The sequence below is a fragment of the Lutra lutra genome, chromosome 6 (genome assembly GCF_902655055.1).
Source record: "Lutra lutra chromosome 6, mLutLut1.2, whole genome shotgun sequence".
Classification (NCBI taxonomy): domain Eukaryota; kingdom Metazoa; phylum Chordata; class Mammalia; order Carnivora; family Mustelidae; genus Lutra; species Lutra lutra.
In genome coordinates, this window is record NC_062283.1 from 131,178,674 (window position 1) to 131,204,573 (window position 25,900).

At 36.6% G+C, this 25,900-nt stretch overlaps 1 protein-coding gene across 5 annotated transcripts in view; it reads right to left on the reverse strand.

Moving 5' to 3' along the window:
- Window positions 1–25,900, reverse strand: part of AK9 (adenylate kinase 9) — a 118,376-nt gene that overhangs the window by 31,483 nt on the left and 60,993 nt on the right. For 3 of the 5 annotated variants that reach the window (XM_047733716.1, XM_047733719.1, XM_047733715.1), the window contains exons 21-27: window positions 17,453–17,542; window positions 16,563–16,766; window positions 16,084–16,205; window positions 9,319–9,531; window positions 7,554–7,814; window positions 6,499–6,623; window positions 3,072–3,291 (exon numbers count right to left, since the gene is read on the reverse strand). In XM_047733716.1, coding sequence (XP_047589672.1) covers window positions 3,072–3,291; window positions 6,499–6,623; window positions 7,554–7,814; window positions 9,319–9,531; window positions 16,084–16,205; window positions 16,563–16,766; window positions 17,453–17,542 — 1,235 coding nt within the window. The remainder of the gene's footprint in view (window positions 1–3,071; window positions 3,292–6,498; window positions 6,624–7,553; window positions 7,815–9,318; window positions 9,532–16,083; window positions 16,206–16,562; window positions 16,767–17,452; window positions 17,543–25,900) is intronic. The other 2 variants (XM_047733717.1, XM_047733718.1) reach the window with 2 other exon arrangements.

Here is a 25,900-nt window from a genome sequence, read left to right on the forward strand (position 1 = left end):
CCTACCAACAGTAGTTCATTCCCTGTGGCCATTCGGAACACCTACAAGCTCCCTTCAGCATGAAAGCCCTTCACATTCTTTAATGCTGCTCTCATGTCCCACCTTTGCCTTCCTAGTTACAGATTTGAAAGCCTCAATCTTTTTGCCCTAGTCTAGATCTACAGATTTGCCCTTTCAGGACATGTCTTATAAATGGAGCGAAACACATAGTATGCACTATTTTTTTTTTTTTTTTGACTTGGCTTCTTCCATTAAGCATAATGATTTTCATCTATGTTGTAGAGTGTTATCAATAGTTTGTTCTTTTCAACTACTGAATAGTATCCATTTTATGGATATACCACACATTCATTCATTCATCCGGCTTTGTAAAATTGTAAGATATTTAAAGTATATCTTGTGATGGTTTGATATAGACATACATTGTGAAAGGACTCTTTCCACGCAATTAATGAACACATCCATCACCTCAATATTTACTTTTTTTTTTTTTAGTGACAACATTTAAGTTCTATTCTCTAAGCAAATTTTGATTATACAGTATGATGATAATATCAACTATAGTCACCATGTTATACATTAGATCCTCAGATCTTATTCATTTTATAGCTGAAAGTTTGTACCCGTTACCACCTTCTCCCTGTTTCCCACACCCCGCAGTCCCTGGCAACCACTTTTCTACTCTCTGTTTCTATGAGTTTGAATTTGTTTTAGATTCCACATATAAATGATACCATTTACTATTTGTCTTTCCCTGTCTGGCTAATTTCACTAAGCTTAATATCCTCAAGGTCCATCTATGTTGCAAATGGCAGGATTTCCTTCTTCATGGTTGAATTATGTCCCACTATACAGATAAACACAACATCTTTTTTATCCATTCATCCATTGACATGTTGCTTCCATATTTTGGCTATTGTAAATGCTACTGCAATGAACTTGAGAGTGCAGATATCTCCTCCATATCCTGTTTTCATTTCCTTTGGATACATACCCAGAAGTAGGATTGCTGGATCATATGGTAGTTCGTATTTAAACATTTTTTAGGAACTTCCACACTGTTTTCCTCAGTGGTTGCACCAGTTTGCATTTCACCAACAGTGCAAAATGTCTCCTTTTCTCCACAGTCCAGCCAACATTTGTTATCCTTTGTCTTTTGATGACAGCCGTTCTAACAAGCATAAAGTGACATCTTATTGTGGTTTTGATTTGCATTTCCCTGATGATTAGTGATATGGAGTACTTTTTCCATGTACCTCTTCTCCCTTTGTATGTCTTTTTTGGAAAAATGTCTATTCAGATCCTCTGAATTTTTTTCAGATTTTAATCTATTTTTTTAATCAGTTTTTGTTTTTTTGTTTTTTTGTTTTTTTTTTTTTTTGCTATTGAGCTGTATAAGGTCTTCATATTTTGTGGGTTTTCCTTGATGGCTTCCTTTGTTGTGTGAAAGCCTTTTAGTTTGATGTAGTCCCCATTTTTGACTTTCGCTTTTGATGTCAACTCTAAAAAAATAATTGCAAAGACCAATGTCAAGGAGCTTACCCTCTGTTTTCTTTTAGAAGTTTTATGGTTTCAGGTCTTATGTTCAAGTCTTTAATCCATTTTGAGTTGATTTTTATGGATAGTACACAATAAGGTGCCCAGTTTCATTCTTTTGCATGTAGTGGTCCAGTTCTCCCAGCATCTACTGAAGAGATTATCTGTCCTCCATCATATATCTTTGACTCCTTTCTTATAAATTAATCGACAGTATAGCCATAGGGTTATTTCCGGGCTCTCTGTTCTGTTCTATGTGTCTAGTCTGCTATTGAACATCTCTACTGAATTTTTCAGTTCAGTTACTGTGTTCTTCAGCTCTGTGATTTCTGTTTGATACTTTCTTATATTTTCTCTCTCTTTCTTGAAATTCTTACTTTGTTCATGCATTGTGCTCCTGACACTGTGAGCATCTTATGAACATTATTTTGAACTCTTTGTCAGGTAAATCACTTATCTTTGTTTCAGTAAGCTCTATTTCCTCTTCTCTGTCTTCATTTTCTTTGACTCTGTGTTAGTTTCTGCTCATTAGGTAAAGAAGCCACAATTCCTAGTCTTCACAGAGTGGTTTTGTGTAGGAGATGAAACTTATCAATCAGCTTGGACTGAGTTCTTGGCTGTCTCTCAAACCTTCGTGATTGTTTAAGCTACTTTCTTTGTTCTCAGTGGCTCCCAGTCATTGAGCATATGCCACAACCTGTCAGTGTCCCAAAGGGGAGGATCACACACTGGATAGATGGATTGGAAGCTGGACTCTCGGGTAGCAACTTTTTTGATGTAGGTGATACGGGTATTTTCTAATTTGTCAGATGTGTACGAGTTGCTCAGCTAATTTCTGGATTTCTTTCAGAAGGAATTGCTTCATGTAGCTGTGTGTGTGGGAGGAGATGAAATCAAGAGGCTCTTATAACACCATCTTGGGTGGGATCCCAGGGTATACTATCTACCACATTTCATCTATCCATTCATCAGTTGATGGCTATTGGGTGTTTTTCCCTTTTTGGCTGTTATGAATAATGCTGTTATGAACATTTGTATATAAATCTTTGTGTGGATCTGTTTTCATTTCTGTTGGATAAGTTCCTAGAATTGGAATTGCTGGATTCCCTATGACACTTTTGAACATTTTATGTAATACACTTCCGATTTCAGTTTTAGAAAAGATGTCCTAAACCATTATCTAGATCTTGATGGATGGCATCGTCATTCCAGGAACTAGTAAAAAAGCCACTGAAAAGTTTAAGTCTTATGTTGCTCCTCACACTTTGGTCCTATGTCTGATACAGGGATATGTTAGTGATGTTACTGTCTTTAATTTTATTTGCCTAGGACAGAAAAGCATTAACATATTGCAAATCACAGAGGCCTCAAATAATTTTTAACTATTTAATTATAAATAGTATTAATATTTGATTAAAAGTGTTTTCATATTGACTGTGGTATTAAAATCAGAAAACTGCATTTTTGTGAAGACCATTATAATTTGAATAGATGCTGAACAAATTTATTCCCATATATTTTTACTGGATACATACCTTGATTTTTGCCTTCAGTTCTTTGATGAGATTTTTCCGTTCTAATTTTTTCTTTTGTTTCTCTTTCCACTTTTCGATTTGGGAAGGAAGGAGTCGATTAGAAATATCTTGATCATCAACTTGTATAAAAACAGCAGCATCTGGGAAAAATCCACGTTCTCCCAGAAACAGAGCCTCCTCAGGATACCGTGGGAATCCATCTAATATAAAACCTGTGGAACTTGATAGAAATTTCATAACTTATTTGCTTAAAATATTATATTACAAATATTGATTTAAAATGAAAAAATATTAATAAATCACAACTTTATATAAGATGTGCAATAAATAGTTTTAAAAGTTTATTGTGGTATCTTTTATTTCTTGTGATATTTCTACTTGTGTAAACATGGTGTGTCTTCTCCCAAATGTATTGAATTTATTAAAATGTTAATATTTTATATTTATGCTTATATTATAGATAAGTTCTTTTAAATTTAGTCTTAATATTTGATGAAAAATTAAGAGAAAATAAGTTCTCTGCTTGGGAGGAATGCCCTGCCTAATGACTTCACCCTTAGGTAAAGATGGCTTTGGCCAGCCCAGCTCTTGTGGGAATCCATTTTGTGTAGTTTTTCTTCTAGTGATATTTCCTTTCATGAGACAGTTTGTACCCCCTTCCCTGGGTCCCCTTATGATCAATGATAATTACTAATGTATGCATATGGCTTATATGTATAAGATGACTATGTTCAAATAGAATTGTAAAACTTGCCCAGGTATGAAGAAACTATAAGGATCAGAAAAATAACTGGAATGTGACTACATTTTTATCATTAAACAATCAGGCATTAAGAACTTGGTTTTATTTATTTCAAAGAGTCAATATTGGTTCCCTTTTGAATGAGAATATATCCTGTTTATCTAAAATTTGGCTTGTTTTTGGTATTTATATTTAAACATGTTTTCTTCCTCATGGGACTTTTATGAACATTTCACAGTTTGAGTCCTTCTCTGACATTTTAAAATATTTCTTATAGTATTAAGTGGGCAAATTTTTATATTTTGGCTGTAAGATGTATGCCTTTTTCTTTAGAGATGGCTTCAGCATTGTCTCATCATTGAGGAACAATTTCATGCCTACTGTTCCAGCTGTCCCTTCTTTGTCAATGCCTTCTAAATCTCTACCTCCATATCCAACTTCTCTTTTCAGTTTCATTTCAGAGTTTTCAAAAAGCTGCTTAATTTATTCACTGAAGTGCCCTTCAAGAATTATATACACATCACACTGTCAGAAATTAGACTCACTGTTACCCTTTCATACTGCTCTTGCTTCTGACTCACTGGTATTCAGGTGTCAAACTTCACAGACACTTGGACTGGCCCCCAACCCCCTCTTGCTTCACACATATAAGAGCTAAACCCTGGCATGTCCTCTTCTATACCCATTTCTATCATTTCTATTTTCATTTCTACCATTACACTTTAGTTCACCTTATATCTTATAATATCTATTTATATAGATACAGATATCGTATTATCTCTCTCCAGGACTCATGCAATAGCCCTTTAAAAATGTGTTGATTTTTTCCCCCTGATTATAAAAGAAATAAATCTTACTTTAGAAAAATTGGGAAATAGAGAAAAAATGAAAAAGGGCAATATTATCCATAATCTCACATCCTAGAGATTACTGACATTTTGTTTCGTTTCTTTCCAGCTTGTTCCTCATGTGTCATCTTGCTATTATAAATAACTTTGTCTTTTTAAACTTAATGTTATATAATAACATTGCTCATGCTATTACAAATTCTTCATTTTAATACATTTTAATGGTTGCATAATACTTAACTATTTTATTTAGACTTTTTACAATTTCACTTTTTTTTTTTAAAGATTTTATTTATTTATTTGACAGAGAGAGATCACAAGTAGATGGAGAGGCAGGCAGAGAGAGAGAGAGAGAGGGAAGCAGGCTCCCTGCTGAGCAGAGAGCCTGATGCGGGCCTCGATCCCAGGACCCTGAGATCATGACCTGAGCCGAAGGCAGCGGCTTAACCCACTGAGCCACCCAGGCGCCCACAATTTCACTTTTTAAACTTTTTTTTTTCTTTAGAGAGAGAGAGAGAGAGAACAAGGAGAAGGAGAAACAGACTCCCCGCTGAGCAGGGAGCCTGATGCTGGGTTCTATCCCATGAGACCATGACCTGAGCTGAAGGCAGATACCCAATCGACTGAGACACCCAGGTATCCCTCACTGTTTTACTTTTAATTATTCAACTCATATGCTTTTTAAAAAAATGTTAATGTATGGTGTGAGGTCAGGAGCTAAATTAATGAAGAATAACCCATGAATGACTACATTGTTTTTTTTATTGTTGTTTTGTTTTTTAAAGATTTATTTATTTATTTGAGAAAGAGAGAGCATGAGCAGGGGAAGGTGCAGAAGGAAAGGGACAAGCAGACTCCATGCTAAGCCCCAAGCCTGAAGCAAGGCTTAATCCCATGATACCAAGATCATGACCTGAGCTGAAATCAAGAGTCAGATGCTTAAGAGAGGGAGCCACCCAGAAGGCCTGCGTGACTACATTGTTGCAGTCGACCTGCCTGAGTTTACCACAACTAATGAGCCAATTTAAGCAACAGGAAGTTAAAATTAAACTTGGTGGCCAATAACCTCACTCAGTCGTTTGGGCCACGGACTAGGTAAAAGACTGCCCAGAGGAGCACTGGGATTGGCCAGTTACCTGAATTCTTGATAATATAGTTCCTTCATCTCCAAAGTGAGATAATAAAAGTTTCTATTCCACTGGGTAGTTGTAAGAATCAAGTAAGCTAATGTGAATAAAATATAGTAGAACAGCATCCGGCACGCAGGAAGTTCCATATAAGCATTGCTATTATTGATACTATAGTAAGTATCATTTCTCTTTTCTTCTGACAGATACCAAAGCAAACATTCTGATTAGGAAATTACAATGAAGTTTTAAATTCTGATGTCACGGAGATTCTTAAATTTGTCCTGTCTGAGGTTAAGCTTGTTCCTGGATTTTAAGAAAGGGATAACGCTGTGGACAGTTATTAAGTGGTCTTAACTGTAATTATTGAAAGACTCCAAGGAAAAAAGTCCAGCCCACCATCAGTGTACATGGATTTAGAATATGGATAGTCAACCATGATGACACAGTAGAATCATCTGGGGCACTCTCAAAAATACAAATGCCTGGGTCTCAATCTCATACTGCTAAAAATTTTGATTCAGTTCTTTTGGGGAGGAGGGCCCCTGGCATCAGTATTTTTAAATTAATTCCTCAAATGTTCATAATGTGTAGAATCACTAGTTTATAAGTAAAAGAAAAATATTAAATTTATGCTGGATTACATTTTTAACTTAAGAATAAAACAAATAAAAGTCAACAATTGTATAATTCTATAAAAATTTAGATACCGTATTGGTTCCTTAAGCCACCACTCAGAAAGAATTGTTTCAAGAATTTCAGGAGGTAATGGCTCATTTTCCGTTAGATTTAATTTGATTGCTTCTTCTTCTTCTGTAAATTGTACATCTGTAGGCTAAAAACAAAAATCAGAAAACAAAAAAAATCCAAAAATTCTGTATTAATAAATAATAGTCTATTACATAGTTGATTAGGACAAGAACTTCTTGGTTATTTTTAATACGGCTGCTTGTTAACATTTTAAAACTTAAACTTTTTTCTTTAAATCAGTATTTAATATAGTTTAAAATATTAAATTACATATTGTAGCTAAGAGCAGTTACTAGAGATTAGCATGACTGATTTTCAAACATGGACTCAGGATATCTGTCTCTTCACTTTTTTTGTTCAATTTATATCACACACACATGAAGCTTAACTAATTTTTTTCATTTATCTTATAATTCTTCAACCTAGATCCTAATTAAAGGATTGGCCAGCCAGGCAGTCATCTGGAATATAATGTTACATCTGGGTCCATTTACAAGGGATCATTTGAGAAGGAAAGGGTCGGGTCTTACTATATCAGAAATGGTTAAAAATGAGTTAGAATTAAGAACTTTCTCTTTACAATCCCAGAAAGAAACCATCGAAGAGTATATAAAATGTCTTACAATGCATCATTAGAAATTAATATATTGAGATCTCTGCTGGTGCTGGGACAGATTTTTATGATATTTGATTAAAAAAAAAAACAGAGAACAAAATAAAGGAAGACCTTATAGTCTACATCAGACATATCAAATAGCAGAGTCCCAAATAAATGTTGTGTGACAGTCTTGTCAGGCGAAGCTATTCAGATTTTTATTGGAGTCATGTAAAACTTAGCATTTTGCATTCTAGATGAGCAGTTAGATATGTATTTAACATATGGGGAGGATGATATATGGGGGCTAATTTTTTTTCTTCTTCCTAGAAACTTTAGTTTTATACTTCTTATATTCTACTTCCCAAAAGTAATACCAGTAAGCATAATTATTTGCAAAGAGAGTATTAATGTTACTACCAGCTTCTTTGTATTTTCTTCTTCAATCTTGACATTGGCCTGAATTGCAAGTTCTTCAAGTTCTTGTTTTGCAAACCGTTCTTCATCAGAATCTTCCTCAAATTCAGTTCCAATTTTCTTTTTGGTTTTGAGCATTAGTTTCTCTTGAAGAAATTCTTCAAACTGAATGTGGAAAATGCCCCATTTTTCCGCTAACTGTCTTCCACAGACAGTTTTGCCAGAACCATGGGGACCAATAAGGCATATTCTTATTGGAGGAGCCTGCCACAGGGGGTGGATTGGGGAAAGGTAGGGTAGGAGGAGAGTGAAGACAAGAAGTTTTGAGTAATTTAGAAAACATAAGGCTTATTAGTTGTTCTCCCTAAAACTGAATTATCCCTTCACAACACCAATAGTGTCAGAAGGGACAACCATACACATATTTCAGTAGTCCTCTGGGGCACCATATAAAAATTGAAGTTCATGAAAATAGCCCAAATTATTCAGAAGCATTTAAATTGTGTTCTATACGTTCTGTTTAAGAAAGCTTTGGAATTAGGGGCACTGGTTGGCTCAGTCAGTAGGACATGCAACCCTTGATCTTAGGGTTGTGAGTTCAAGCCCCACATTGGGTGTGGACCCTACTTCATTGGGAAAAAAAAAAAAAAAGAAAGCATTGGTGTTCTCAAAAGTGTAAGTGACTATGTATTATGATTAGTTTATTTTGATCTTGTAATCCCATGCTCAGGAATTATACTAATAGAAGAATTCAAGAGAAACAAAGAATGACATGCCCAAAGATTTCCTAAGTATTATATCATATCCACAATGACAACGATCCACAATGAAAATACTGTGAAAAATGTATAACAATTAGATGTTAAAATGGTTTATGAAACTGTTGGAGCATCAGAGGACTATGTAGAAAAATATAAGCTTTCATTGATAAATGTTAAGTGAAAAAGCAGATTATAAAATATTACGTACCCTGGAAAGAATATACACCCATGTGGAAGAGGGTGAAAGTAAAATTTTAAAAATGAAGGTTTTTGTCTAAAACTGGTGCAATTATGTGTGTACTTTATTTTTAAAATGGATAAAATATTACCACAATGTGTTCTTTTATTATGGTATTAAAATACACATAACATAAAATTTACCATTTTAACCACTTTTCAGTTTAAATTCAAATATTTTATTGAGATGGTATACTTAAATACCATAAAATGCACCCTTTTAACGTATATAATTCAGTAGTTTTGAGTAATATTCATTTTAGCCATTTTTAAGTGTATAAATCAGGGGCATTAAGTACATTCACAATGTTGTACAACCATCACCACTATCTGTTTCCAAAACTTTTTCATCATCCCACACTGAAATTCTGTACCCATTAAACAATAACTCCATTCTCTTCCCACCTCCTGTCCCCCTTACCCCCCGCCAGCTGCTAGTGATCATTATTCTATTTTCTGTGCCTATGAAATTGCCCACTTAACCCAGCTGGCTCTTAAGGTAGCAAGCAATAAATGCAGCTGTCTCTTTTTACTTCAGCTAAAAAGACAGTATGTGTTGGTTTGACACAAGTCATTACTGCCAAAATCAAAAAAAGCTAATTATCTTATTTATTTTTCAAGAAGTTGTTCTTGGAACTTAGATAGTTTCTCCATGTTGTTATATCAGATTGGGGACTTCACTATTAAGTAAAATGATGAAGGTTGGCAGTAAGTCCTTGAAAAAGCACTCAGAAGCAATCATTAGGACTGGGTAGTCATATTGTTTTCACCTTTAATGGTTCTTTATGAGCCACATACTCCTCAGGATGCTCCAGAAACTTCTCTTTAGCCTCAGGACTTGAAAAGTAGTAGATCTTTTCTCGATATTTAGCTGCTTCTTCTGTGCTGCCTGGTTGTAGGATGAAGTTTTCTTTGAGAAACACAGGACAAAAGTGCTTTGTATCTCCCAAGTGCCTTCTCTTCTCTTTAATTCTATCTTCATTCTACAAATATTATTCAGTGTGGAGAATAGTATTAAAAACATTTTGATGAAAGACTAAAAAATAAAAATAAATTAAAATAATGCATCTTGAATAATATTGAGGCTATAACATGCCTTTTTTCCCACATTTTTAAATTTATTTCTTTTCAGCGTAACAGAATTCATTGTTTATGCGCCACACCCAGTGTTCCATGCAATACGTGCCCTCCATAATACCCACCACCACCTTAAACAATCCACAAAAGGTCAGTTCTTGTACTAATTAATTAAAACATCAGTTTCTCCTATCCCTCTGAGTTCACATCTTGAATAATGTCTACTCCATAACAGTATGTCTTTAAAACACTCAACAATTTTATGTGTACCCTTCCAGACCCTTTTTTCAAAGTATATCCAACCAATATAAATATCAATGGAATAATATTTTACAAGACTATTCAACAAGAAACCTCTTTTTTCCCTCCGAAACACAATATAATGAACAACTTTCTATAAAGGTGCAAAAATGAAACTAATCTATAATTTTCTTACACCATTTTTGTTGAATTTTTATATAAGAGCTATGCAAGTTCCAAAATGAGCTAGGAAGTATTGCTCTTTTTCTATGATTTGGAAGATTTTTTCTTTAAGATTTTATTTATTTATTTAGAGTGAGAGTCGGGGATGGGACAGAAGGAGAGGGAGAAAGAGAATCCCAAGCGGACTCTGTTCTGAGCACCATGTGATGGGGGCCTCAGTCTCACAACCCTGAGATTATGACCTGAGCTGAAATCAAGAGTCTGACACTTAATGAACTAAGCCACCCAGATGCCCCTCTGATATGAAAATTTTAAGCAACATAAGAATTAGCGAATCAACTAAGGTAGATTAGTAGTGATTTGTAATTCCCCTCTGTCTTTTTTGTTTGTTCAGATTTTATAGTTTTTCCTAGGTAAATCTCAGTAATTCATATTTTGAATATCCTTTTTATCTTGGCTTTAAAACTTATTAGTATAAAGTTCCTATAATTTAAAACAACCTGTTTTTTTAAAATTTGATTGTATACTCATTTTTTTCAAATATTATTTGCTTTTTCTTTTTATCTAATTAGATTTGTTAGAAGTTTGCCTATTTTATTACACTTGCCAGTGGACTGACTTTTCAATTTTTAAAATTAGGTCTACTCCAAAATCAGAGGGGGAGATGAACCACGAGAGACTATGAACTCTGAGAAGCAAACTGAGGGTTTTGGAGGGGAGGGGGGGTGGGGGGTTGGGAGGGCTGATGGTGTGTATTAAGGAGGGCATGTATTGCATGGAGCACTGGGTGTGGTGCATAAACAATGAACCTTGGAACACTGAAAAAAATAAAATAAAATTTAAAAAACATAAAAATAAAAATAAAATTAGGTCTACTGTTTTTGTCTTCTTTTCCTATTTTGTTAATTTTTGCCTTTACTTTTGTTTCTACATTCTTTTGGTTTATTTTGTTGTGCTTTCTCCCCAGATTCTGGAGTTGAATGCTTAATTAATTTTCCCTGCTAATAAGTCCACCTCGGGTAGGGTTGCCAGACTTAAAAAATAAGAATGTGGGTTCCAGTTATATTTGATTTTCAGATAATGAATAATTTTTTTAGTATAAACTTGTACTACACATAGAAATTATTCTTTTATCTGAAATTCAAATATACCTGGGTAGCATGTTTTTTAAAATCTGGCAACTATAATTTCTACTTCTGCCATACTATAAAGCATTTATATGTGATTTTTTTTTGAAGGGCTAGAAAACAATATATTTTTTTAATTTTGAAGCCGAAATGTATAACCTATCAAAATTAAGGATTTTGTTAAAGCTGAAATAAGGTCATGTGACATTTAAAATTGTGTTGAATTCTCAAACCTTTGTTCTCATTTATATGACTTTTTGAAATTCATTCAATTATAAAATGCAATTTATTTTAAATTTTTAAAAAATTTTAAATATTTTATTTATTTGAGAGAGAGAGCATGCACAAGCAGAGGGGAGGGGCAGAAGAAGAGGGAGAAACAGTCTCCCTGCTGAGCAGGGAGCCTGATGACCACATCATCATAAACCCTGAAATTATGACCTGAGTGGAAGTCAGACGCTTAACTGACTGAGCTACTCAGGTGCCCAAAATGCAACTTTTAAAAAAAGCATTGTGGAATTCACAGTAAAAATATATACTCTCAAACAATACTGAAAGTATGAGTTCTGACCTTTGTGAAAGTCAGTATAATTTTTTTTCATGAGAATTTTATTTTTTTTACTTAAAGCATTTTTTAAACAATGTATGTATGTATTTCTTATTTATTTATTTGAATTCTAGTATAATTAACATACAGTGTGATATTAGTTTCAAGTATACAATATAATGATTCAACAATTTTCTGTTTCTCAGTGCTCATCAAGGTAAGTGCCCTCTTAATCTCCTTCAGTTATTTCTTCCATCCCCCCACCCACCAGTTTGTTCTCTGTATTTAAGTCTGTTTTCTTTGTTCATCTTTTTTTTTTTGTCTTTGTTTATTTGTTTCTTAAGTTCCACATATGAATGAAATCATATGGCATTTTCTTGCTGTGGCTGACTTATTTCACTTAGCATTATATCCTCTAGCTCCATCCGTGTCGTTGCAAATGGCAAGAATTCATTCTTTTTTTATGGCTGAATAATATTCGTGTGTGTGTGTGTGTGTGTGTGTGTGTGTATGTACCACTCCTTTTCCATTCATCTATAAATGGACACTTGTAAGTTTTCACTTCCCTGAATCTCCAGGGCCCCTGCTTTTCTCCGTCCCTGCTCCCTAAACAATTTTTTCTCTAAAACTTCCACTTACCTCTGTCCAAATCAGACTTCAGTTCACACTGGACTCTTTTCCCTATTAACGAAAACCCGTCCTTACCATTTTAGTGCCCAGTTTTGCTTATCTTGAACAGTGTAAAGTATCTTTTTTGTTGTTGTTTTAATTCACTTTTCCTTGATATTTTCACTGATATTCAGAACGCTGTTTCTCCTTTTTAATTAGTATTTGCTTTTTATATCTCAATCTATTTGAGTTCTTTTGTTTTTTCAGTTGTTTAATGGCTTTTGTTGGTTGACTCCAGTTTTTCCTTATAATAGGTGGATTTATAATCATCCCTAAATAAATTTTAGAAACAGAATGTGGGGTATGTGTGTAGAGGCGATGGGGTGAGGGTGGAGGTATCTTAGAACAAGGGATTCGGGGAAAATGGTCATCTGAAGATACCCCCCTTCCTCTCTCTCCACTTTCTTAGTCTTAACTGCTGGGGCAGGCAGCTGGAATCCATCAGCATCTGTGGGAAGGAAACTGTATGGCATTATTTACCACTATGGGCTAGATGAGTGCCTGGAGACAAACATCAGAGAGAACAAACTATTAAGATGTCAAGTCCTAGAAGGAATTTTTTTGCAGGGATCTCTGGATTTCCTGGAGAATGTTAGCATCAGCAACTACCAGGGAAATGCTTGTGGTCTCTCTGGCCCACAAAAGATCAAGAAGGAGCTATATGGGTGGGAAGAGTTCTCCCCAACCCTGCATCTGGGCAAGTATGAGAAATCCTATCCAGACTTGTCTTAGGCCTCAGCAACGAATATATACCTTATCTACCTCCATATTCCTGACCTACAGGGAGAGACCACTTGCCTCTTTTAATTCTTGAGAATGTTGTCACCTAAAACACTCCAGCAATAATCCTGAACCCCACTGAGAAAAAAAAAAAAAAAAAGAAAAAAGAAAGCCACTACCCATGTAAGGGAGTCTAGCCAACTAAACGATCAGTCAGATCAAATAGATCAACAGAGATGGACAGAACCCAATCTCAGGGTAGGAAAATAATGAAGACATTAATAGAAATTCAAATAAACACTAGAAAGAGTTTACAAGCACCAATAAAATATGTAAATGAGCCTAAGAAGAGAGTGACCACTTGTGGTAGAATTATGGTCCCTCAAAGATTCCCAGGACCTGTGAGTGGGTTACCTTGTGTGTGTGATTAAGGATGTTGAGATGGAAAGCTCATCCAGGCAGACCCAGTGTAATTAAAGGGACCTTAAGAGGGAGGCAAGAAGGTCAAAGGCAGAAGATGAGATGATGGAGAGCAAAGGTTGAAGTAATATGCTTTGAAGATGGAGGAAGAGGCCATATACCAGAGAATGCAGGTGGCCTCCAGAAGCTGGAAATGACAGGAAAATTTTCTCCTCTTGCAGAAGGAACTTAGCTAATACTGATTTCAGCCCTTGTAAGATTCATTTTAGAGAACCGACCTTGAGAATTATATGATAATTGGGTTGTTTTAAGCCACTAACTTTGTGGTAATTTGTTACAATAGCAATAGGACTCCAATGAATGTCTAAAATGAGAAGACTGAGTGGAAGACATGTCTACAAATATCTGAACAAAAAAATAAAGAAATGGAGAATTTGAGGGAAAAGATAAAGATATTTGGAGGATAGATCCAAGAGACCTAATTAGTATCAGGTATTATGGAAGCAAAAAAGGAAGAGATGGAGAAGAGGCCAGAATTAGTTTCTCACAGATAAAGAAAAACATCACATACAGATTTAAGGGCACCCCAAGTATAGGAAAGTTTGATGAGAAAAGACAAACACTTGGACATATCTTGGTATGATTCCTGAATTCTGGAGTGGTATTAGAACTCTTGTTTCTTTCTTTCTTTTTTTTTTTTTAAAGATTTTATTTATTTATTTGACAGAGAGTGAGTAGGCAGAGAGGTAGGCAGAGAGAGAGGGGGGGAAGCAGGCTCCCTGAGGAGCGGAAAGCCCGATGTGGGGGCTCGATCCCAGGACCTGAGATCATGAACGGAAAGCAGAGCTTTAACCCACTGAGCCACCCAGGCGCCCCTAGAACTTTTGTTTCTTTTTGTATTTTCTGTTTGGCAAAAGGGGAATATCTTTGTTGTTGATTTTTCCTATTGTAAAAACCGATACATTTCTAATGTTAAAAAATCAGATAATATAGGCAAGCACTTAAAAAATAAAAATTACTGTAAGTCCATCACTGAGAGATAACCACCATTAACACGTTTAACAGGTTGAGTGAGGTATGACTGGCATTAAAACAGTGTACATATTTACAGTATAAAATTGGATAATTTTTGACAGAAGTATTCATTTGTGAATTCACCGCAACCAAGATAATGAACATATGCACGAATACCAAAAATTTGCTCACACTTCTTTGTAAAATCTCTCCTTCCTGCTACTATTTGCCTCCTTCCTGCCCCATCCCCAGGCAACCACCACTCTGTTTTCCAGCACTAAACTAGTTTGCATTTTCTAAATTTTTATATAAATGGGATCATACAAGATATATTCTTTTTTGCCTGGCTTCTTTCTCTTAGCATGATTATCTTCAGATTCATCCAGGTTATTGCATGATGATTAGAAGTTTGTGAATTTCAGTCTCACCCTCAGCCTTCCAAGATGGGGTCAGGGAGAGGGGCTGGAAGTTGAATCAGCCAATGTCCAACGACTTAGTCAACCATGACTGTGTAATGAAGCCTCCATAAAAACCTAAGAGGACAGCTTTTTGGGCTTTTCTTTTAGAAGAGCTTCCATGTGCCACAAAGCAGGGCCCCAAGCTCCACAAAGACTGAAGTTTCTTTGTCGAGGACCTTGTCTTATGTATGGCTTTATCTGGCTGTTAATTAGCATTATTTATTATATCCTTTAATAAACCGGTAAATGTACGTAAATGTTTTCCTGAATTCTGTGTGCTATTTTAGCAAATTAATTGAACTGAAAGAGAAAGTTACTGGAATCCCTAATCTGTAGCCCATTGGTCAGAAGCACAGGAAACAACCTGGGGCTGAGATGGGGGTTGGGGGAGAAGTCCTTTAGGACTGAACCCTTAACCTGTGGAATCTGATGCTATCTCCAGGTGGATGGCATCAGAATTGAGCTGAATTCTCAGACACCCTGGTGGTGTCATCTTCTGGAACTGCTTGGAGTGTTTGGGGAGAACCTCCTCCCATGTTGGAACTGGGTCTAGGAAGCTCAAAAGAACTGATAAGGCCTCAAATTAAAAGAATCTGTTTTCATTTAATTACTGATAGATATTTAATTGGGTGGCTATCAAATGTGAATGGTTCTTAAAATTCCGGTGCTAAGGGAGTAGAGTAGGGTCTGAAAATGACCTGTTTCTTTTGCAAATACTTCTCCTTATTATCATGCAAGTGGCCTCCCAAGGCCATTGCTATCTGTGTCTTATGTGAAACACTCACTTCCCTTAAATTTTGTCTCTAATACCTGTAGATATTTCCCATGGAAAAAAATTTAAAAGATTTCCCTTTTCTTTTTTCATGGGTGTAGTATGTTGTCTAAGAAGCCCTGGCATTTCAGGTGTCAAGTGAAGTTGGGTGGAGGCCAAGTGTGTTGAAAAATTTATAAAATAATTTATTTATAAAATTGAGGAAGCCTGCTTGTTTTCTTGGGGTCCAAAGTGCTAGTTACCACTCTGGATATACGTACTTTCAATGATGTGACCAATGTGAATGAGCAATAATAAAGAAGTCATACCTCTTCTTCCTCCTCCTCTTCCTCTTCTATCTCCTCATCAGCTTCAGCTTCTGCCTGATAGTCTTCTGTTTCTTCATCATAATCTTCCATAGTTAACTCCCATGCAACATACTGGAAGGGTCCTGTAAAAAAATTAATAAATACATTAAAAAGTAACTTTTGGGAAAATATTTTTAGGATAAAAGGATATTAGCATATTACAGTAGTCAAAGATTAGGAAGAGTGATTATAATGATTGATCTTAGTTGAAACGTGTACACACACAGGTCTTCACAAATTCTTTAAGCGACAGCTGGCTGGGTTGGCCAGTGCTCTTTGGGCCCCGTGCTGTTCTTAACAGATTTAAATATTTGAAGTCTTGACCCTAAATATACTGGATGCTTTACTTCATAAACCATCAAGAAGGGCTTCAAACTTTCATGATGCTTTTAATGATAGAGTAATATCTTGACAATAACTGTTAAGATTACATCTCTTACTTTCCATAGTCTCCACTACTTTTTGAAGTAGTTCCTCTGGAGTTTTGTCAGCAATCTCCAAGTTTAAAATTTGAATGAATGACTCTTTGATTGTTCCTTCCAGTTGTTTCCATATATAGTTGAAATGTTTAATCTTCTCTTTAATTGGCTCCATTTCAGGAACATCAGGATAAGCATCTTCTGGAAACTCAGGGAGTACAACTTCTGAGGTAAAGGTTAGAGGAAAGAAAAAGATTCTTAAAATATTGTATCTTTAGCCATATTGCCAAAATAATTTATACTTTATAGTATTTTAAAAACATTTGAAAGAAATATACTTCATTTTCTAGGTAATAATATAAATGCATAAATTCATGTTTTAATTTATGCTTTGTTTTTTGTATTGGCTTAGATGAATTATTATCTACTAATAAGATAAAAATCATGGATAATTAATAAGAATTTTATATGGCAACTTTAACTATTAGTAAAACGTATAAAATAAAATTTGGTGAAGAAGAGTACTAAACACTGGCTACATACTTTTACAAAAAGATTATTTATTTATTTATTTGACAGAGAGAGAGAGAGAGATCACAAGTAGGCAGAGAGGCAGGCAGAGAGAGAGAGAGAAGGAAGCAGGCTCCCCACTGAGCAGGGAGCCCTATGTGGGACTTGATCTCAGGAGTCTGAGATCATGACCTGAGCCAAAGGCAGAGGCTTAACCCACTGAGCCACCCAGGCACCTGCTACATACATTTTTAATGTAATAAGCTAAATTAATTGCATATCAGCTGGCATACAGCATAGAAAGAAATAGGAAGTTGGTGCTATACTTAAAATAAGGGACTGGACCTTTCTAAAAGAATATGAAAAGTATTTTCACAGACTAACTATTTTTATAAGGTAACCTGTTTCAGATAATTCTTTAGTTTCCAGGCTGTCTTTGGATCCTTTTGAAATTTCTGTTCCAACTGTGGTATCCTCAGCAGGCTCAACTACTTAAAAAAGAAATCTGATAGTTAGTGTTTGAATTTTAAAACATTATTGCTTTATGAAGTTTCTGGCACAAAGTAAATTTCAAAACACAGTTTAATTGTATATACTATGTCTAAGTGAAAATACAGTTTTCCTGTTAGGTAAAGTATGGCATTAAATATTTAATAATGTAGGGCAGAAAATGAAGAACATTTAACAACACATAAAAAGACATGGACCAAAATAGTAATGGACACATGGCACATATAAGTCTGACAGATAACTATTGTTAAATATCACTCAAACTTCTGTTCACATGCCATCAGACTAGCAGTTCCTGATATTTCTTTTAATTTCTTAAATAGTCCTAAAGACCATTAAATGGCAAGGAAAGACAATGATATATCAAAGCCCCAGTTGTGGGCGTAAGTGTGGCAAAACTCAGGAGAATCTCCACAATATCACTGTTGAAGGTAGAGAGCAAACACTGTTTTCCTGGATGATGTAAGACTTGCTTCACATGCACATTCAGCATAGATGGTTCAGGGAAGGAAGAACTAATTATCTATCTTCTCACCCCATAGTTTTTTCTAGTTCTGAGACACAAATTTTGTGTAGACCAAATTTATATTTGTATAATATTATATGAAATATAATATACATTATATATCTATCTATAGAATACATCATTATACCAATCATAATAATTAAGTTATAGAATTAGTTATAATAGATTGCAATTATTATATTATAATTATAATTAATTTTATTATTCTAATATCAGAATAATATTCTACTAGAGTATTCTAATGGAGTATTCTAAATAACAGAATTAGAATAGATTCTAATTAATTAGAATATTCAGATAAATAGAATTAGAATATTCTAATATTCTAATAATGTGATGATTGTATTTACATATTCAGAATAATAATGTATAATATAATTAAATATAACAATATAGTTATATTAAATCATATTTACATATCTAGAATAATATTATTCTAATATTTTAGAAATATAATTATATGATATATAATTATATTTACATATATATATAAAACACTGTACCCTGGAAACTGTCTTCCAAGCTAAAGTAGTAGCTGGGTCCTCTTTCTACAGAATTCTATAATTAAAACTCAAGAGAATAGGATGTAGAAGAAGACAAGCCTAGGGCTGCTCTGGTGGTGACATGTGCGATTGTTAGGTGCTCAATTATCTAAAGAAAAGCATTATAAATGATGGCAAAGACAAGAACACCAAGAATATACAGAGAATTCTAAATTGTCTTAATTTCTCTAATTATAATGCAAGTCAGAAATGAAGAAGATTCAGCCACAGTCTAGAAGAGACAGACAAGATGAATACTTACTAAACATCACCACTTGAACTAGGTCATTGCACATTAACTTGACCTTCAGGTCTATGTTGGAGAGTACCAGGCAAAACATTAAAGTGAAAGACATATATGGATACGTACGTGTGTTGGGGGGGGGGTTGGGTGTGGTTCTTATAAATACTCTACCTACCCTTCCTGTTGCCCTACTCCACCTGTATGATCTGAAGTCATAAGCTTAATGACCTGAGCCACCCAGGAACCCCTAGGTGATTCTTTTTAAAAAATTTATATTAATTTAAATTCTAGTGTAGTTAACATACAGTGTAATATTAATTCCAAGGGAACAATATGGTGATTTGACACTTCCATCTATTACTAAGTGCTCATCAAGGTAATTGTGCTCTTTATCCCCTTCACCTATTTCCCCACCTGCTTGCCCACCTCTCCTCTGGTAACCATTTGTTCTCTATAGTGAAGAGTCTGTCCTCTCTTTTTTTTTCTCCTTTGTTCATTTGTTTTGTTTTTTAAATTCCACATATGTGTGAGATCATATGGTATTTGTCTTTTGACTGGTTTATTCTGTTTAGCATTATACCCTTTAGATCCAAATGGCAAAATTTCATTCTTTTTTTTAAACGGCTGAGTAATATTCCTGTGTGTGTGTGTGTGTGTGTGTGTGTGTGTGTATCACATCTTCTTTATTCATTCATGTATCAGTGGACACGTGGCTGCTTCCATAACCTGATTATTGTAAATAATGCTGCAATAAACATAGGGGTGCATGTATCCTTTCAGATTCGTGTTTTTGTAGTTTTCGGTAAATACCAAGTAGTGTGATTACTGGATCCTAGCATAGTTCTATTTTCAACTTTTTGAAGAAACTCCATAGTGTTTTCCACAGTGGCTGTACCGGTTTGCATTCCCAAAAAAAGGGCAAGAGGTTTCCTTTTCCTTCACCTCATAGCCAATGCTTGTTGTCTCTTGAGTTGTTGATTTTAGTCATTCTGACAGGTGTGAGGTGGTATCTCATTGTGGTTTTGGTTTGTATTTCCCTGAGGATGAGTGATGTTGAGCATCTTTTCATGTATCTTTTGGCCATCACAGACTTTGGTGATTTTGATGCGGATCATTTACTGTATATACAGGAGTCCTCTCACCCACATTCTGCTTTCTGTGGTTTCAGTAAATTGCAGTCAGCCACAGTCCAGAAGCAGATGACAAGCTGTCAGAAGGTCAACAGTAGCCTCACGGTCACGCCACCATGCATACATCACTCACCTCACTTCATCTCACCATGCTGGCACTTTATCATCTCACAGCATCCCAAAACGGGTGAGTACAGTACAATAAGAATTCTGAGAGAAAGAGACTACATTCATATCTTGATTTTGGACTTCCAGCCTTCCGAACTGTGAGAGAATACATTTTTGCTCTTTGAAGCTACTAAGTTTGTGGTAATTTGTTAATGGCAACCCTAGGAAGCTAACACATTCCTCAACAGTCTCGTTGAAACCACGCATTGGAGAGCAATGTGGAATTTAGTGAAAATTCAGCAAGGGAGCAATGAAGGGGACTTGTTGTCATCCATCCTGTAGCAGACCCTGTTGGTGACTCACTCTTCTTCTTCCTGGCAGAGCCGGGCTTTTGTTCCAGTGTTTACCGTTCCCCTCAGGGCTGAGGGAGGGCAACCCCACCTCCAGCTCCAGGAATTTATCCTGATTGGTATAAGCCAAAGCGTTGCTTCCTTTCTTTCTGATATCAGGGGATGGAATGTGACTATTGACTTTGAGAACGCTGAGATTTAGTTTAGCCTTATCTGGGGGTGGGGATCCTGAGCTCTGGCCTTTCTAGAAGTTACCTAAGGCTGACTGCTAGCCGGTGACGAAGTTGCTGAGGCATCAACGACTTGCAGACACCTTGCTAGGCGCTTTACATAAAATGTTTCTATCCCTGTAAAAACAATGTTTGGTAACTATTCCTAACCCAGGTTAATGGAGAACTTGAGGTGCAGAACAAATGACGTAAGGTGTCATATAGCAGCCAAGGTGAAGTTTAAAAAGGGTTAATGAGATCATATGGATTACCCGCACTTAGAGAAAGCTTCAAACTCCCTAAACCTCTGGCCTCCGCCTCGCTGTCCAATCTCATCTTCCCCTTCCCTTTTGCTCGCTATGCTCTGGTCACACTCAATTTCTTCCTTGCCCATTGAGTTGTGCCCACCTCTGAGCCTTCACAGTGGAAAGATCTTTGCACAGCTCCTTTTCAGTCTTTCTGCCTTGCCTCACATATCATTTTCTCAGATGACACTCTTCCTTGGCCATAATGTTTACTCTTGCTTCTTCTTCCAAATTACCCCACTGGCCTCCAGCTTGCTCATTCACTCAACAAACATTTATTGAGCACCTACTAGATCCCAGGCTCTGCTTTAGTGTCTTCATATATTTTATCCATAGCACTTAACACTATCATAATTATTTTAGTTATTTATTTGTTTATCTTATTCTTTACCATTGAATGACAACTCTTTGAAAAGGGACTTGAGGGGCACCCGGGTGGCTCAGTTGGTGAAGTGTCTGCCTTTGGCTCAGGTCATGATCCCAGGGTCCTGGGATAGAGCCCCACATCTGGCTCCCTGCTCGTGGGAAGTCCACTTCTCCTTCTCCCACTCCCCCTGCTTGTATTCCCTCTCTCGTTGTCTCTGTCTCTTTGTGTCAAATAAATAAATAAAATCTTTTTAAAAAAGAAAAAAGAAAAAGAAAGGGACCTTGACTATCTTGATCATTGATTGTTGAGTTTTTAGTACCTATGGCAGTGCCTGCTGCTTTGCCTGGCACTTAGAAAGAATTCAATAAATATTTGTTAAAGGAATGTATTTCTTCATGTTTATTAATAGCTGACTCTATTATAGGATGATGAGGTGCTTGGAATAAAACATTGTGATAAGAGCCAATGGTTACTGGAAGCCCAGCTTCTTACAAGTTTCATATAATTTGCCTATACTTAACAGTACATAAAGAACAAATTGGTAAAGATCAAAGTGATTAACTAGCCTCTGAATGCATCTGGATGTAATGACTTTTTTTTTTTTAAGATTTTCTTTATTTATTTGACAGAGAGAGAGATAGCGAGAGAGGAAACACAAGCAGGAGGAGTGGGAGAGGAAGAAGCAGGCTTTCTGCTGAGCAGGGAGCCCGATGCGGGGCTCAATGTGGGACTTGATCCCAGGACCCTGGAATCATGACATGAGCTGAAGGCAGCCGCTTAACTGACTGAGCCACCCAGGTGTCCTGGATGTAATGACCTTTAAAGCACTGATTCTAAGCAATACATATGTCATTCCGTTTAAGAAGGCTAGAGTGACAACAGGTTTGAGATGAAGCTTCAGGTGTCTTATCTGAGTACTGACAGAGGCAATGATTACCTTGTGGCCCATGACGAAGGAAAAGATGTGTTCTCTAGCATGAGGCAGAAAAAACTTTTCTGGCTATGTATTACTTTCCTGTGGCTACCAAAAAAAAAAATTGCCACAAACTTGGTGGCTTAAAAAAATAAATAAAACCCTTAAAAATGGGCGGGATGAAGGGGCGCCTGGGTGGCTCAGTGGGTTAAGCCTCTGCCTTTGGCTCAAGTCATGATTCCAGGGTCCTGGGATCGAGTCCTACATAGGGCTCTCTGCTCAGCAGGGAGCCTGCTTCCTCCTCTCTCTCTGCCTTCCTCTCTGCCTACGTGTAATCTCTGTCAAATAAATAAAATATTTAAAAAAGGGGGGACACTTGGGTGGCTCAGTGGGTTGGTGCTCTGCCTTCGGCTCAGGTCATGATCCCAGGGTCCTGGGATCGCCCCATATCGGGCTCTCTGCTCAGCGGCGAGCCTACTTCCAGCCCGCTGCCTGCCTCTCTGCTTACCTGTGGTCTCTCTGTCAAATAAATAAATAAAATATTTTTAAAAAATAAATAAAACAAACCAATAGAAATGTATTCTCTTACAACTATGAAGGCCAGAAGTCAGAAATCAAGGTGTTGGCAGGGCTGTGCCCCCTCTGCCATGTGAGACGAGAATCACTTCTAGCCTGTTCGGGCTTCTCTGGGCCACTGTCATTTCTTAGCTTGAGGCTGCATCATGGCAATGCCTGCCTCCATCTTCACATGGCCTTCTGCTCTGAGGGCGAGTCTACGCTGCCTCTACTTCCCTTGTATACAGACACTTGTGACGGCATTTTGGGCCCACGTGGATAAGCCTGGATGATCCCCCCGTCTCAAGATATTTAGTCACATCTACAAAGACCTTTCTTCCAAATGAGGTAACATCTGTAGGTTCTAGAAATTAAGATGTGGACATTTCTTTGGCAGCCATCATTTGCTTACTATTGGGTACTCTGGATAAAATTTAAAAATTCCAAAAGTAATGGATTTATGTTAGAACGGTTTTTTCTTTTTCTTTTTTTTTAATGTGGTAAATTCATATACTGTAAAATTTACCATCTTAGCCATTTTAGGTACACAGTTTAGTGGTATCCAATACATCCACACTGTGGTGCAACCGTCACCCCTTTTCAGCCCATAACTCTTTTCACCTCGTAAAACAGAAACTCTGTACTCATTAAATAATAACTCCCCATTCTTCTCACCCCCCTAAGGGGAGTGACTTCTCACCCCCTATTCTACTTTCTAATTTTATGATTTTGACTACTCTAAGTACTCCATATAAGTGGAATCATAGGGTCTTTGTCTTTTTGTGATTAGACAGGGCAGTTTTAAGTGAAAAAAAAAAAATTGCCCCCTTAAGTAATTTAGAAGAGAAGACTTTGGGTGCCTGGTTGGCTCAGATGGTTAGATGTCTGCCTTCGGCTCAGGGCATGATCCCAGGGTCCTGGAATCAAGTCCCATATCGGGCTCCCTGCTCAGCGGGGAGCCTGCCTCCCCCTCCCCCTCTACTACTCCACCTGCTTGTGCTCTTTCTCTTTCTCTCTCTCTCAAATCAATAAAATCTTAAAAAAAAAAAAAAAGAAGACTTTGTGGAAAAAGAGACCTTTGAATAGAAGAAGTAATCACTGACTAAAGCAGATGCAAGACCTTTTGTGAAACAGAATGTGGTTCAATGTGGCCCAAACAGATCATTTTACAGAAGCGAACCTGCCCTGGAGAAGCCCAGTCATATCTACACTGTCTAGCATTGATCTAGGATTGACCCTAATTAGAGTAGGACACCAGCTTTAAAAGATCCAGAATAGGTTCTCTGGGGGAAATAATCAGATTAAAAGCAACAAAACTAAATTGTTCCCTAGACCTGTTACATTTGTAAATACTAATTGTGAATATTGGAACTATGGGGATGTGTTTGATATATTTAATGGATAAATATTAATGGATTATATTTAATTTGTTATATTTAATGGATGTCAGTTTCTTTTATTTCTTTTGGTATTCTACAGCCTGTCTTCTTATAAAACATAGGTGGGTGGAAGAATTGTCAGTCAAACTGATTAGGTATTGAAAAAAAACAATGAAGTTTCTGGTCACACCAGTCAGAATGGCTAAAATTAATAAGTCAGGAACCAATAGGTGTTGGTGATGGTGAGGATGAGGAGAAAGGGGAACCCTCTTACCTGGTTGGTAGGAATGCAAGCTTGGCAGCCATTCTGGAAGACAGCATGGAGGTTCCTCAAAAAGTTAAGAAAAGAGCTACCCTACAACCCAGCGATTTCTCTCCTAGGTATTTATCCAAAGGATGCAAACACAGTGATTTGAAAGGGCACCGCCACCCCAATGTTTATAGCCAAACTATGGACGGAGCCCAGATGGCCTAGACAGATGAATGGATAAAGAAAATGTGGTATATGTATGTACAATAGAATAGCTATTCAAAAGAATGAAATCTTACCATTTACAACAACATGGATGGAGCTAGAGGGTATTATGCTAAGTGAAATCAGTCAACCAGAGAAAGACAAATATCATATGATCTCTTTTATATGTGGAATTTAAGAAACAAAACAGATGAACATAGGAGAAGGGAGGGAAAAATAAAATAAGATAAAATCAGAGGGGGAGATAAACCATAAGAGACTCTAAACTAGCATCTGCCTTTGGCTCAGGTCATGATCCCAGGGCCCTGTATGGGGCTCCCTGCTCAGCGTGAGGCCTGCTTCTACCTCTTCCACTCCTCCTGCTTCTGTTCTTTCACTTGCTGTGTCTCTCGCTGTCAAATAAGTAAATAAAATCTTAAAAAAAAAAAAAAAAGAGACTCTTAACTATAGGAAACAAATTGAGGGTTGCTGGAGGTGAGGAGGTGGGGGATGGGGTAACTGGATGATGGATATTAAGGAGAGCACATGATATAATGAGCACTGGGTGTGATACACAACTTATGAATCACTAAACTGTACCTCTGAAGCTAATAATATACTATATGCTAATTAACTGATTTTAAATTAAAAAACAACAACAACAAAGAAACAAAAAAACAATGAAGTTTCTAGGTAGGAGTTCAAGTCAACAGAGTTGTGGGACTCCTAAAAGGCAATTGTGTGTTTCATCCTGCTAAGTCCTCTGTCTGGCACAAGGTATCTGATTTGATACTTATTGTCCCATAAAGCTAATGCTAATCTTATAGTAAAAATGATGTGTGTTGAACTTGAGATTTCTCACTGTAATTACAAGTTTTGGTTACAAGTTCTGGTCCTTGTACAGCTAACAGCAGTTTCCCAGCCCTTAACTGCTCTAGACTGGCATCTAGCTGCAGGTATCTGAAGACCTCTAGTTTGTAGGATTAGTTTCTAATCTAGTAGTAATCATGCTTGAAAGTATTTTTGTGCCTCATTGCCACCACAGTGGGGTCTCCCATCTTGCTGCTTTAAGATCCTCTCTGGTCCTGAGAGTGACTTTCATTGCCATAGACTACTTCTTGCCCTGTACTAGTCCACAGAACTGGGCCCCTGCAGTAGGGCTGGCTTAATGAGTGTGGGACCTGTGCACTTGCACAAGGTCTTTTGCTTAGAATGGTCTCACACTTAGACTAATGCTCTTCCCTGTCATTTTAATTT